This window comes from Polistes canadensis, unplaced genomic scaffold (assembly GCF_001313835.1).
Source record: "Polistes canadensis isolate GaletaPanama2010 unplaced genomic scaffold, ASM131383v1 scaffold_322, whole genome shotgun sequence".
Lineage (NCBI taxonomy): Eukaryota > Metazoa > Arthropoda > Insecta > Hymenoptera > Vespidae > Polistes > Polistes canadensis.
In genome coordinates this window covers 138,655-154,030 of record NW_014569869.1, presented here as the reverse complement: position 1 = coordinate 154,030, position 15,376 = coordinate 138,655, and the positions used below count along the sequence as shown (strand labels likewise).

The following is a 15,376-nucleotide window of genomic DNA, read 5'->3' as shown; positions in this document are numbered from 1 at the left end:
TAATAATAATAATAATAATAATAGTGATTCAGTGCAGAATAAAATTATATATATATGTATATAGTTTAGTTTGTCGTTAGTTGTTAGTAATATTTGTTTTGTCGTATTTGTTATTTAGTTAATTAATTAGTTATATCTTATAAATATATGTAACATTAAAATCTTGATTGAATCATAGATAACATTTAGAACAACAGTAAAACCTCAATTGCTTTCGGCCATTCGTCATGTTTTATAGAAGATATAGAACTCTCACACAAGAGTTGTTCTATTTATATATTTCTTTAGTATTTTTTTATTATTTTTTTTTTGATTCTCTGTTTTAACGAGGTTACCGGTATAATACGATTATGGTAATAATATCACTTACACAGTTGGTACGTCGAGAAAGAATATCGAAGAAAAGAAGAACAATGAGATACGAAATTATGTTGATTCGAACATAATTCATTCTAAAATAATAATCTAATTAATTAGGCTTTTAACGAGCTTGAAATTCAAATCGATTGGTTCGGACGATCGAAGTGCAAAGTTTGTAATTTGTCTTTCTTTTTTTGTTATAACGATTAGAATAATAAAAGAGTATGATACTTTCGACAAAAATTCTAATTAACGCTAATCAACGGCGCAATCATTTCAATCTACGAGTGGTTTATTTCCCAATTAAAATAAAATGAAGTATTTCTAGAGATATTTTATTTTTCAATTATTGATTTTATTCGTTCTCTCGGTCCCCTGTGTAAGCGCGGTTTGATACTTAATTAACATTTACTCACAACCAGCTGATGATTTGTGATCGCTTAATAATCCCGCTTATTGTTAGTTTTTTTTTAGCTTAATATTTCGAAAAGGAACGTCGATAAGGAACGCCAACTATGTTCTCAACGCTCTTTTCTTCCTTGTTTTTTATTTTATTTTTATTTTTTTTTGTTATTTTTTATTTTTTTTTTAATGAGTTCTTGTCCATTTGCAGTCTCATTTATACACGTGAGTCTTGGGAAACGTATGATCGCTATTATTTTTCCCTTTTTTATTTTCCTCGTTAATCCTCTTTTTGTTTTTCTTCATTTTTATCTTATTTTTTATGCTTCTCTTTTTTAATTATTATTATTATTACAAACCGTGAAGTGCCTCAACTAATATATTTATATTATAATATTATGTAAAGATATCGAAATAGATTTCGTACACTTCCGAGGCTCTCTAAATTTATTTTATTTTATTTTTTGTTAAACGTACTGCTACATCGACAAATTTATTTCTTTCTCGTATGGTAAATTTTGAAAAAAATTATTTCTTTAAGATTATTACTCGAAAGAATTGATTAACTAGAGTTTGTAAATCTTTGAAAAGATTCGAAGCTGAGGAAACTCGCGTGCCCTTATTTTTTTCAGATTACAATTTTGTTTCTTTTTTTTCAAACGTAATTTTACCCACGTATAATAAGCTTTCATAATGTAATATCGCAAAGGTAAAAAGACATTAGTAATATTTAATTAGCTACGTCTCGTAGATAACAATGAGTCGATCATAGTAATTTATTTCAAATCAAAGTGTTCAAATATTTTTTCAAATACAATAATCTCTTTCTACAACTCGTGTTTAATTTTTTTTTTATAATTCAGATAACACAACAATCCTACATAAAAATAAAAAAAAACAAAATATCACAAATAAATTAAAAGTAATAAATTATTTACTTAAATATATATATATGGATTTACAGGAGAGAAATAATGTATCATGATTTTAAATAGTATTCGTCTGTCTGTCTGATTTTCTATCTGTATGTCTGTTTGATTCTCTTTCTCTCTTTCTCTCTGTCTTTTTCGAACAAGAGTATTCCAGAAAGTTTTGATTGTCTGCGAAACTTTCCAATGGATATCTATAGAACTGGATAATATAATTCTCGCGAGTTGTCGATAATGAAACTGTTCGACGAGTGCTTTTCCTCTCGAGACTGACTCAATGCTTTTCTCCAAAGAGCATCCAATGTATTTCTATAAAATATACGTACACCTCCATGTAACTTGCCAGGACTCATAAACAGATATGATTTTATACCAGAAATATAAAAGAGGGAGACAGGGAGAGAGAGACATAAGCAGATTCGTACAAAAGAAAAGTGATATTCTCTTACATTTACTATATCAAAAAAATTAAATTTAAATATTTTAATATATTTTATATTTATATATTTTCAAACACCCCCCCCCCACGAAACTTTTTTAATTAAAAGAAAATAATTTAATTGAATATTGATAGCAATAGTTAAAAGAGAAAATAAAAATAATATGTTCGTTTAAACTGATTTAGAACAAACTTCTACATAGTCATGATAGAACTTTTGTTCGATTGAAAATAATGAACGAATCAGGGCACAGCCTCTTATTATTCTTTTTTCTAACGGACCTTTCATCAATAAGCACACGTCCTTGAATACATTTTTTTAACTTCCCAATGGCACCTTCATTGCAAGCCACTTGACACGAGATTGCTGCACGTATTATTAAAACTATTTTCGTACGACTTATCGTCACTTCGAGACGAGCTAAATTTTCTTATTCTTTTTCTTTTCTTTTTTGTAATAGACTTTTTACATTATAAATTCATTATAATAGTTTGGTATTTTTTAATGATTATTTTGATAGGTACTTCATTCTCGATAGGGATTAACATGTTATATAGATATATGTATATCATATATATACATACATACATAACATTTAACATGTATAATATATATACTATATACATCTAAGTATGTTTATGTATATGTAMATATATATTTAGTATATATATATATATTACATAAGTATAATATAATATATCTTATCTATAAATGTGTCTCATTTAATTTTTTTGGGGCTATCTTAATTATGTAAGTTTTAATAGTTAAATAAAGTATTAATTTTAAAATGCATTTTTTATATGCGAGATTCTTATTATTTAATTTTATATATATTTATGTAATAGTTTTTATTTTTATATAATTAAAGTATCTTGCATTTACTTGATCTCATACTTTACTAAATATATAAATGCATGTATATTTACATACGTACATACACATACACGCATATATTTTTTTTTCTAGGAATAAATCTTTAAAAAGAATTTCTTTTTACGAAGCAATGATGAGTATCTTTAAATTTAACAGGAATAAGTTTCAAGATATTATATATTAGCTTAATTATTAATGATAATAATAATTTTCATTAATATGAGAAAAATCCATCATCGAGACATAGGAATAATCATTTTACTGTGAATAATATTTCAAGTATTATTACGATAATTTATATATATATATACAGATAAAACGTATTTTTTACGCGTAAGAATTTGATATGGCACACAGACAGATACGCAAATATTTTCGAACATTAATCTATAATGATATCAACACGGCTTTATTTTTTTTTTTCTTTTTTTTAATACATATATATGTATAGAAATTTTACGATAGTAATTATGAAAAAAACGGAGAAGAATAAAATAAAATGTAAAGAAAAATTAATAAAAGATCGAATGATAATCTAAAATTATTACAAGTGAATTTCAGTCAATAATTTCATTGGCACCGTATATTTTTTTAAAGATGTTAATTAGAATAATTCTAAGCAAATTTTGTGAGATATCGTTGCTATAGAGATCGATATGAAAGATTCTTTTTTCATATTTGTAATATTGAGATAGAAAGATTATAGGAAATAGAGATAGAAATAGAGAAAGAAGAACGATTGCCAAGAAGCAATCAAATGAAAGACATCGGCACATCATCATATATATTTATTTAAACTACCGGTCAAAATAATTTAATCGTTTTACAAAATAATAGAAAATTGATCTTAAACGCGTGTGCCTTAGTATTCGTAATGAAAAGTCAATTGTTTGTGTTCAAAAGATTAATATAATAATTGTGTTCAATCTCAATGTGTCGTTTATCGAACAAAATTTTATTCGTGCAAAACGTATATTATAAATATTAATTCGAATAACTTTTCTATCATTTTGTAATCTGTTCAAATAATTTTCACACTGATAGAGTATACGTTAATCTAATCTTTCCCTGTACATTCACCTAGAAAATATTCTTCTATCTCTATTAGAAATCTCGCTTTTTATCACTCTGCGTCTTAAAGTACGCGATTAAGATTTTTTTATTATCATTAGTACTTCTTTTTTTTTGTTTTTTTTTTTTTTAAACAAATCTCTCGTCGATTTCCGTACTTTTCTCTATTGCCCTGTTTTTATTTGTTTAAAAAAAAAAAAAAAAAAGAAAAGAAATTATTGGCACCTTTTCACGTCAATGTCTCGTTGTAATATAATATTGTAATTAGTGTGATCAAATTGTAAACGATTTAATATATATTAATTAGAAACATATTCTAATTGAACAAGAGATTTGATATATCGATTTTTGTTTATTTTTTTTTTTTTGCTTTTTTGTTTTCTATTTGATTAACACGCGAACGTAACGAATCTAATTTGTTCTTTTATTATATTTCTTTTTTTTCTTCTTTTTTTTTTTTTAACGATATGACAGCAATCATTGCATTCTCGGCTTAAAAATTATTCATTTAATAACAGTTTTTAATATTGATTGTGTAACATTGATATGCTCTCAATATTCTTCAAAATTGTACGTCATATGGGATTTTTAAGATATCAAACTAACTGAGTTACATTGTTCATAATTATCAACTTTGTTTAATTACAATCTCGTTAAAATCGTACGATTTTTATTCGCAAACCCATTTGTACTTCTAACTGACCGTTCGTACCACAGCGAAATATTATAAACAAAAACGAATAAATATTTATATGTGTATATATATTTATAATTAAATATATAAATATTCACGTAAGTGTGCATGGCGCTCAGGTACTCTCTACGATCTTGTGTATATCGAACTATCTCAAATTTGTCCACTTTGCGGCCCCTTTTTGTGAAGAAACATTTTGACAAATTTTGGTATAAACTTTATACTATCTCGCTTTTCATTATCGTAAATTCGTAGACATATTATATGCCTAGTGTCGCCAAATTGTTTTCGAATGAATTAGCTCAAATTTCTGTGACCGCATATGGTGTCGTTAGAGTTGCATTGCGACCTTTGAGAAATCCTGTTGTATATAATTGCATCCCATATTTAACAATTTAAATAAGATATAATATTAATCGAGGAAGTACATAAATTCTTTCATTAAGATTTTTTTGTTTAAATTACACGAATAATGATATCTCATTAATTGTAAAATGTATTTACATCGATTTATCGCATCTTCTTATCGAATCATTGCAGATTTTATTCGAATATTAGAATAAATTCGACGAAATTAATTAGAATTATATATTAGAATAAATATTGTACATCAATCACATCGTACGTTTTATATTTTCAAATTAAATTGATAAAATTATTAGAGATTTTTCTTCGTACGTGGTCCGCACTCGATATGGTAAGAAATGTGTGTGTTAACAACAACAAAATAAAATAATAATATTAAGAAACGAATCGTGACAATTATTGGAACATGATATGCGTATAATAATCTGAAAAAATAAAATATATATAAAATATTTAATAATCTTCTCCGTGCCATGTGACACTATCTTCAAATTTAATTAGAATGATTTGTAAGAGAGAACAAATTAATTTTGTTCACATATATACGTGTTGTTTTTTTCTTCTATTCTTTTTTCCATTCTTTTCGCTAATAATAAATTTAACTAATAATAGATATCTATTTCTTTTGGCAAGATAACGTTTTGACACTCGAAGGCCTTTTTCTGGAAGATTGAGAAAATGGATAAACGGTATATTTAAACTATTGATTGTCAGATATAATGTTCAACGTGCTCTAAAATGTCTTATTTTAAATTTTGTTATTTTCCAATTTTTAAATCTCTTTAAGACGTTTTAGATTTATGATTGATTTATTCCATATAAATATCAATCCAAAAATGTTATGGATTCACATTTATATAACTCACTCGTATCGTTTACTTTGAAAGTAAAAATCCGATTTTAAGTACAGAAAAAAAAAATATATATATATATATATATATATAAATAAAAGAAAAAATTTTTTACCGTGTTATCTAATATTCTTCAAGATTGATATATCCGTTAATAGAAACAAACAATTTTTGTTTAAGATTCATTAAGCTGAAATAGGAGCATAATATTATAATCATCGTATCATTTTCTTGTAATTATGTATTATCTCAGAGTTCGTCGTTCCTTCCTTGCATGTTCTGGTCTTTTAACTAATAGTTATTAAACATTACACTGCTCCGATGCACGTTTAGGTGCTTAAAAAAGTTAATATTTTTCACAAAGCATCGGATTAAAAATGTATTTTTTATTGGACAGTGTTCATCGATCTTTCTCAATATAATTAACGTTGAAAAGTTGAAAAAGTCTTGATTTGAGAAGCAAGAAAAGTTTGTTTCTTCTAGCAAAGTGTGTACGTACGTGTGTAAATGTAATTATCTTTTTTTATTTTATATATATATATATATATTTTGTTTTATATATAGAAAGAACAGAGTGAGAGAGATCCGAGGATTCGCGATCCAACGTTGTTGAAATTAAATTGGACGTTTGCAAAATTTATCCAGGACTTAAGACAAAATAGTCATTATCAGTGGACGGGGTTCAAACGCAAACTTTTTTTTAGTCTTCTTCTTTTCTTTTTTAAAAATAATTCGGAAGATGATATTGTTTTTCCTATTTGTTGTTACCAATAACACTAATTTCATATTCTTTTCGTTCGTTCGTTTGTTTCTCTTTTTCTTAATAAAAACCTGGCTTACTCGCGTAAAAAAAAACAAAATAAAGAAACAAAAAGGAAAAAAAAGAACGTAGAAAAATTTACTCTCAAAATAAATATATAGTACCAGCGTATAAAAATTATTTTCTAATAATCTTAGAATAAAGTAGCATCGAGATATTAACTTGGACATTTTGTCGTTTTTAAAATACAATTGGTAGAAAACGTTGGCTCGCTTTAGATATACGCCTTTTTTTTTTCATTTCTTCTTTCTTCTTTCTGCTTGTTGATAGAGAGATGCGTTAATTGAGACAATTGTGAAGATTATCAAATGAATTATTATAACAATAATAATTATTATTATATCAAGAGTATTGAAAGATCGAAAATAGTTATAGATTTTTTTCGCATAGAATCTTTTCGAACGGTGTCACAGATTTGATCTTAGAATTAAATAGATATAGAATATTGTATTTCTTTTTTTCTTCTTCTAAGTATTGATGGAAACATTGATAAAATTAATTGCATTCCTAATTCATCAGCCTCTTTATTATTTCATCGACGCGTGACTTACGGAGGGCGGCAAATTGATCAAAGTCGAACTGCTTAATCTCGATGCTCGAGGCTCAATTTCCAAAGACATTCGATATAAATCTTTTTCATTTAACAGCAACGACGAATCCAATAAATAATTCGTTACCTTTGTGATCAGTTCGATCTTGTAAGGTGTTTGCTGAAAATGTCTTATTTCACGAATCACGTGTGCGATCTAAAAGCAAATAATAAATTCAATAAAATAATAATCGTTTCATTTTTAATATCAAATTATTTATTAATAAATTTATTTCATACCATTCGCATTTTGGAGAAGTTTAATAGACCTTCTTCGGTAAAATTCGGTGTACCTTCTTCAATGAAGGAAAGATCAGTAAGGTATAGTCCTAGATATGGAATGCATGGTGGATCGCATCGGTGTAAAGCATCCCTTAAATTTCTAAATCTTCCGTCGGACGAGACGATATTTTGTAGTTTTTCTATTGTTTGTTTAGTCTGCAATAAATTGAATAGTTATAAATTTTTGATTTAATTAGTATTGTTTAATCTATAATCATTACAAATGTGAATACAATTATATGAAATATTGATTAATGAATGAAAAATACACGAAACATATATATATAGATACTATTATATTTTAATATTTATTTTACCGTTTTAGAAACCTTTTCCCAGGTTTTCTTCAGCCTATAAACACTGCTATTGGTAAATGCAGCACAAATTTGTAATACACCGTTGTAATTATGTAATACTCTACTAATATCAGCAACTGCTGCCCATTTTTCAATAGCCGCAACCCTAGCCGGCATATTAGATCTACGAATGATCTCAGAAACTACTAACTGCGATACTTCGTTAAATCTTTTCGTCATTAATAAAATATGCGGAGCACGCGTAGCTTTGTCAGTTTTCATCCAAGCTTGACCAAGAAATTCTCTGTGTAAGAAAAATATAATTGATTATTGTTTTTTCATTCTCATTTGTGTTTCAAAATTTTCTTTAGAAGATTTTATTAACTTACTCGCTTGCAATAGATACGAATATTTGATGATCCAGATAAGTCATTTGTTCTGCGATTTCCAATGCTGATAAAGTTTCGATACTTTCTTTACTTGCCACCTGATAAATAAAATAACAATAATTAATATCAATTTATATATACAATAAAAAATGAAAATACAATAATTAAAATAATTTCTAAAAGTAACCCTCACCGTGGGGGGTGTCAAGAGTTTCTTAAGATCAACTTTGTTACTTTCGGATTCCTCTTTGGTAATCAATCTTAACAGCTGACTAGCAGCTTTGTGTTCAGCCGGTAAAAGATTAGGACTATAAATAATATCTTCAAGAAACTCGATGGTCAAAGTTTTCAATTTCTGATCCAATTCGAAATCTTGAGCGTGTTTCGAGACCCAATGTCGAAGAACATTTAGTACTCTCATGGTTGCAGCTGTTGACATAACCGATTCCTTTCGTCTGTTTTTATCACGACATGAACCACTTCGATTGTTTCCATCACTGATACAGCATTTTCCAGGTACTTTATCAGGTGGATTACTCGATGCTGAGGTTGCTATAGCAAATGCAGTTGCTGCCGTTGATGTACTGCTCCTGAGTTATGATAAAATAATTGATAATATGATATATTCATTGATTAAGGAAGATCTAGCAGAGATTCGTTAAATCGATTCGCAACTTGATTTTCCATTAGCCCTATAACCGTGATCAATATTTTTCGTATTTCAATGAATATCGATTTTAATTAATATTATATGTTAAAAGTCATTTTTTTTTGTTTAATCTTTTTTTATTTTTTTCCCCGCACGATTTATTCTAATCTACGTTCTAATGTGCAATCTAATTGACTAACCCGGCAAACGTACAACGTGTAAAGTTAGCAGTGAGCAAAAAAGGCATAATAATATCATCTATCGAGGTCCGGAACTATTTCTATTTCGTTTTAATTCGTCGATATATAAATGCCTCGTAATTGATTAAAATAAAAAAAAAGAAAGTAGTATGTATAATATAGAAATACGAAAATAAGTAATCAGAAATAATTCACGATAACTAAGATCAAAATCAAACGGGACCTAATGTATATGTGTGTCTGTTTGTGTTTATGTAAGTGTGTGCATGTGTGTGTTTGTAATTATTAATATTTGACTAATGAAAGCACAGGCAAGCGAAAGATAGATAGATTGATAGATAGAAAAATAAATATATCGTTAACGTTTAAAAGCTGACAAAGTATATGCGCCATGCTTTAGTTTTTGTAAATAAATAATAACATCATTTACAAAAAGCACAGATGAACGCACTTACTTACCAAATAGGTTGGGGTCCGATGCTATGAATGACGCAAAACAACATATGAATTACAGTTTAATTAAAAACGACGATTATACAAATAATAGAAATATATTCCCGGATTTTCGGTGATAGTACTCTATCTACTAGTTGTTTTTCCTTTTTTTCTTTTTCTTTTTTTCTTTTTTTAAATAATTAGGAAAAAAAAAGAAACGAAAACAAGAACGTACAAGAGGTCTACGCACAGAAAAATAGAAAAATTTCATATACGTAAATATATTTTGTTTCTATCGTTCTTTCGAATAATACAATATCCAATACTAATTTATATAATAAAATGATAGATAAACAACAATAACGTATACATATATGATAATATGTATATTGCGTAATACGATAAATATGTATAATAATAATATAATAAGTAAGAAGGTATGGAAGAATAAAGAATTGTTAGATATACAGATAATTATTAAAAGATACGATAGAGAGTAAATTAGAATGCTAATGAATATGATAAAGCAACCACCAATGCGTACGAAATGTGAAAAGTATAATCATATTCTCTTTTTTTTATTTTTCATTCTTTTCCATCAACATATTTTTTTGATCTTTTTTTTTCTTTCTTTTTTGTTTGTTTGTTAAATATTTTTTGATTAACGAAATAGAGATAATTTTTAAAAAACGCACGTTGTACAAAATAATTCTTTATGCAGCACATGATACAATTGAAATAAACACGTATCAATTCGTATTCGAGATTATTGAAAAAGCCCTAACACACATCGTACAGACCTTCACGCCTTTGATTTTTTATTAAATTCTTTTCTCAAATTTGAAAAAATAATGTGGCAGCGTAAATAACAATTTCTAAAATTCGAATAACAATACAAACCGTTATACATAAATATTAATATACTACATACATGTGTACTCATACATGTATATCGTATATCGAGAAATCTACATGCGCTCTGATTACGTACAAAAAGATCACACTGTAAAAAGTTTTATACGAAGCTCGAAACCAACCTTCGTTGACTTTGTCGAAAACTGGTAACTACCACACCGGCCTTACTGGATGGTTGTTGATCATGTTGAAAGTTTCCTTGAGACGATGAACATAAGTCGGATTCTTGAATAGATCGTCTGGTTGCCCAATGATTCTAATAAAGAAAACAAAAAAGAAAAGAAAATAACAAAAATTGTAATAATAAAAATAATATTTTCTAAACAATTATTTTTCGCAAACGTACTCCCATTATGGTAGAAATTGAACCACTTCTCATTCCTGTAACCGGTGCAGAAGCAACAGATGCTCTATGTTCCATGTGATGAGGATGATGATGATGGTGATGTTGATATTGGGTTTGACTAGAGGTAGTTTGAATTTGTCCAATCGATATCGGTGTCTTTTCTTCTTCGGTCCACTCTCCTCGTGTTTCCTTTTCAATCTCGTGATCTTTAATTTTAGGTGTTTGAGGTGTAGCAGGAGTCGATGGTGTTTTTTCTGTTGTTTCAGAATCCGTCGATTTGCCTGATGTCAGTGGTACATCGGCATATGTAAATTGTACTTCTGTTTGGATTATATCGATTTACATATTTTATTTTATTCCAACAAACACTTGGAGATATGTGTCGTTTTATTCTTTTTTTATAATTAAATTATAATCAATTTTATATATCGAACACAAATTAGGATTAAAAAATATAATTCATTTTACGAGCATACGAGTTACTTTGAAAGTAATGATCTCCTCAACACGTGGAAAATAGAAAACAACAAATTAATCGAGATTTAAAAGTTTGAAAAAAAAAATACTAATTTAATTGATATAACACATATAGTTACCATCTGTAGAAGATGTACTTGTAGCTACAGGTGTATCAGTTTCTTCAGAAATACCTCTAGAAATTGTACCACCTTCTTGAGGACTAGGATCCGATCCAGATCCTGAACCCGTCGATCCAATTAACGTAACTGTACTTAAATTACTCGGTGAAGATGGTGCACTCAACACTGTTGCTTCTTTATATAATTAAAAAAGATATATAAATTTATGTTAATTTTATCGTAGTTCAAAAAAAGAATAGATGGTTTTATTAAAAACAATTTTATTAGTAATTTTTTTTTTCAAATTAAAAATCATTTCTCTAATTAAATGAAAAATATAAAATGACGAATTAATTTAATGATTCATTTGTTCTTTTTATACCTGTTAACGTTTCTGAACTCGATGATACAGCTATAACTTTTGGAATGGTAAGATGGCATCCATCATTTTCGGTATCATTGTCAACACGTATGCTGATTTTTCTTGAGGTTGCTGGAGATTGAGTAGTCACGGACGGATAGGACGATTGCAATGTTGGACTATGTTTCATGATCGATGGTGCTTCTGTTATCAATCCTAATTGTTGTTCTTCTTCCACTTTTCCAAAAGAAAAAATGAATTCGTTGAATAATATATATAAATATTAAACGTTGTTCATTTCATATAAAAAAGAAAAAAAAAGAAAAAATGATTAACATCACTTTAATGACAACAGTCTAAAATATAAGAAAAATATTTCAAATAAAAACACTTACATCTTTTACAACCACCACGCCAATGAGTCTTCGAATTTAACGTGTGAGCACCAGTATTAGATTCGTACACGTAATGTCGGTCTCGTTCGCTAATTTCTGATCCGTATCCTAATTAAAAAAAAAAGGTATCATCATTTCTTTTACATATTTTGACGTAGAATTATTTTTCTTATTTATTATACATTATAAAGTTTTCATACTGTAATGGACAACAACAAAAAATTATCATAGATAAAATACTTATTATAATTAAGATTATTTGATACCTGAAACAGAACTGGCACCGCTCGTTCTTCTTGGAGAAACACTGCTTCGTCTTCGTTCATCCGTATGAGCTTGACACTCACTCGTGGTACCTCCCAAAACATCTAACGATCTAAAAAATTGTATCTATATTTCAATCACATTTCATTAATCACTTTAACACTAGATTTATGGATTTGAAATGTACATTTGTTTAATTTTATTATAACAAACACTTTAAAATGCATTTATTATTTTCTTTTTGTATACGATAAAAAGCATCATAAATGGATAAAATAAAAATGGTAATAATTTGAATAAGTAAAAAATGTAAAAAAAAATCCATCGAATTAAAACAGAATTCCATAAATCCAATGTTAAATTTTGTTGATTTTACTCACACGAGAGAACCACTAGGCATTTGTGCATCAGGTGGTTCCGTTTCGTAAAAGACTTTTTTTAACGCTTCCAATACCGTAACACCATCGGTGAATACCCGATAGGTCAACAAAAACGTGTTGAGAAAATCGATACTAAGAAATCGTAAGTCGGTAAGCCTTTGTAATAAACGTTCAGGAGTGGCCGAACGAATTTGTGGAATTTTACAAGAGTTCAATGTACGACTGAACCTAATGTCTACGTCATCCTTGAATAATTTTGGATCGTTCCTAATCGATTGTGGCATCGTGACGGAACTTGTATCCGACATCGAGCAATGAAGGAGATCGTTGAAATGTACGTTGTCCATGCATTGACTTATGTCACTTATCCATGCTGCTTTTTCCTAATAACAGTTATACAATTTTATTTATTAGAAATTCATTTCGTGTAAATCATATTTACATATAAATTTTTTTAATCATGAAATAGATGATAATATTGGCTGAAAGTTTAACTCATAATTCAAACCGTTTTAATTTTTCTCATGAAAAAAAATAAAATTGCAAGTAACATAAGTTTATTGCAGCATTTGCAAAGTGCAATTACAAAAGTTATAATCCAATTGAGTGTGTTACTAGAAATATCTTAAAATTACTAGATACCCTAGTAATACCATATATAACTAATAGATGCAACAGATGACACTATGCGTTAGATGTTTTTGTTATATTATAAAAACTATCAAATATTTTGGAAAATATTAACCTGCATAGTTGGTGCTACGAGATGAACGGTAACCAATGGCCCGCCAGATTTCACATCGAGTATGATCTTGAAGTCACGATTTTGAAGTTGTGAACTAGTATTTCCGCTTGCACTTCCGCTACTCTCACTGATTCCACTTGACATCGAGCATACTGAAAGTTCTATAAGTAGTAAGATCACTGTTCTATCATAGAACGATATTATAATTAAATAGAGTATACAGAAACTTAGAGATCAAGATCGAGAAGAGTTATTAGGACATTCATTCAAAAATTCTATATATCAAATTTTTGTTTGTTTTAATAATTAATTTCAATATTATAATATAATGAAATATATTTATGAAATACACTCTTCGATCTAATCTCGTCTATATTCCATAACTGGTAATACCGTCATCGTCCGTAACACCTTGTTCGCAGGGATCCTCTATGAGGACAGCATCCGATAATGGAATCTTGCCGATATGCGATATCAAATTCAAACGGCCATCATCGTCAGATTGTCTCGTTGTCAATAACAAATGATTCGAAAATAGGAAACATTGTCTGACAGCTTCCTTGTCACTGGAACCTTTACCACCAAATGTTGCACTCAATCTGCTACGTGCTCCTCGTGGTTTATCAAGTATCTGTACGAGTGCACCTGAAATATAAAAACATATATATATATATATATTTCATCGCTAATATATTTCTTCCAATCGATACGCGCCTTTTTTTTTTTTTTTTAATAATTTATCTATTCCTATTTCTATCGTGGATTTAAAAATTTTACCTTAATTTGTAAAGGATTAATTTCTTCTTTGGTTTTGATTTATTTATTTTTGTCTTGTTTTTGATTTTTTTTAAATGTTCTTTACGCGAAGTTAGAATAATTCTTGGTCCCTATCGATAGCCCTTGTACTTTAATTGGTCCCCAAAAATATAAGTACGTTCGTTTTCTTAAGAAACTAAATTACGACGAACGACTTTTATACAAGATGGCACACACAAAGATGAAAACTCTTATTTTTGTGTATGTAATTAATTTGAAAAAAAATAATAAAACTATTCGTAAGAAGTTTGTCAAAAAGAAAACTTAGGACGGATAACGCAACGTTTAAAGAGGAACAAATCGTTATTGTTTAATCTCTTGTTTTATTTGTCGTTTATATCACCGTAGACACTCGTATTTCGAAGTTGCGTGTTTCGAAGATGCGACAGGGTAGTCCTAACGTGGAATGAAATACGTTTGCGTGGTAACCATGTGATCCGATATTAAGCACGAGGAGACAGGATCGTATCAAGTGATTTCTATTCACAGAAAAATATCCCTCGAATAACATTGATTCGATTTAACCCAATAAATCAAATATTTCATTCGAATATTATCTAAGTATGTCAAATCTACAGAATGGAAAACCCTATCGACGATCTTTCGAAATCAAAAATATATTATAAAAGGTATTTGAATTTTATTTATATCTCAAATGCTTGGAACGTTATTGAAAATTTCATATTTCATACATGCCTGTCTCTTCGACATAATAATAGAAAATATTTAGGATAAAATGAGTATTATCCTTTGATAAAATATGTGAAATTTTGTTCTCATTGTATCCTTTGACGGAATATTCATACCACACGTGGATTTCGTTCCTGAATAGAACATTCTGCGCAGAATCAAGTTAACTGGGAATTAAGTTTGGTGTATTGGTGTAAACTAACGTGTACGTGTCGTGGCATTGATTCCTCCGAAGTATGA

At 28.3% G+C, this 15,376-nt stretch overlaps 1 protein-coding gene across 1 annotated transcript in view; it reads right to left on the bottom strand.

The window, feature by feature from the left end:
* Positions 1-6,523: 6,523 nt before the first annotated feature.
* The window catches only part of LOC106791592 (ras-specific guanine nucleotide-releasing factor 2-like), a 50,900-nt gene continuing 42,047 nt past the window's right edge, over positions 6,524-15,376 (bottom strand). Inside the window, exons 10-25 of the mRNA XM_014757316.1 lie at positions 15,253-15,284; positions 14,024-14,275; positions 13,631-13,791; positions 12,886-13,268; positions 12,508-12,617; positions 12,242-12,349; positions 11,868-12,083; positions 11,504-11,680; positions 10,908-11,227; positions 10,684-10,817; positions 9,671-9,691; positions 8,556-8,952; positions 8,363-8,460; positions 7,995-8,277; positions 7,636-7,833; positions 6,524-7,552 (exon numbers count right to left, since the gene is read on the bottom strand). Of these exons, the coding sequence (XP_014612802.1) occupies positions 7,334-7,552; positions 7,636-7,833; positions 7,995-8,277; positions 8,363-8,460; positions 8,556-8,952; positions 9,671-9,691; positions 10,684-10,817; positions 10,908-11,227; positions 11,504-11,680; positions 11,868-12,083; positions 12,242-12,349; positions 12,508-12,617; positions 12,886-13,268; positions 13,631-13,791; positions 14,024-14,275; positions 15,253-15,284 (3,109 nt within the window). The 3' untranslated portion in view covers positions 6,524-7,333. The remainder of the gene's footprint in view (positions 7,553-7,635; positions 7,834-7,994; positions 8,278-8,362; positions 8,461-8,555; positions 8,953-9,670; positions 9,692-10,683; positions 10,818-10,907; positions 11,228-11,503; positions 11,681-11,867; positions 12,084-12,241; positions 12,350-12,507; positions 12,618-12,885; positions 13,269-13,630; positions 13,792-14,023; positions 14,276-15,252; positions 15,285-15,376) is intronic.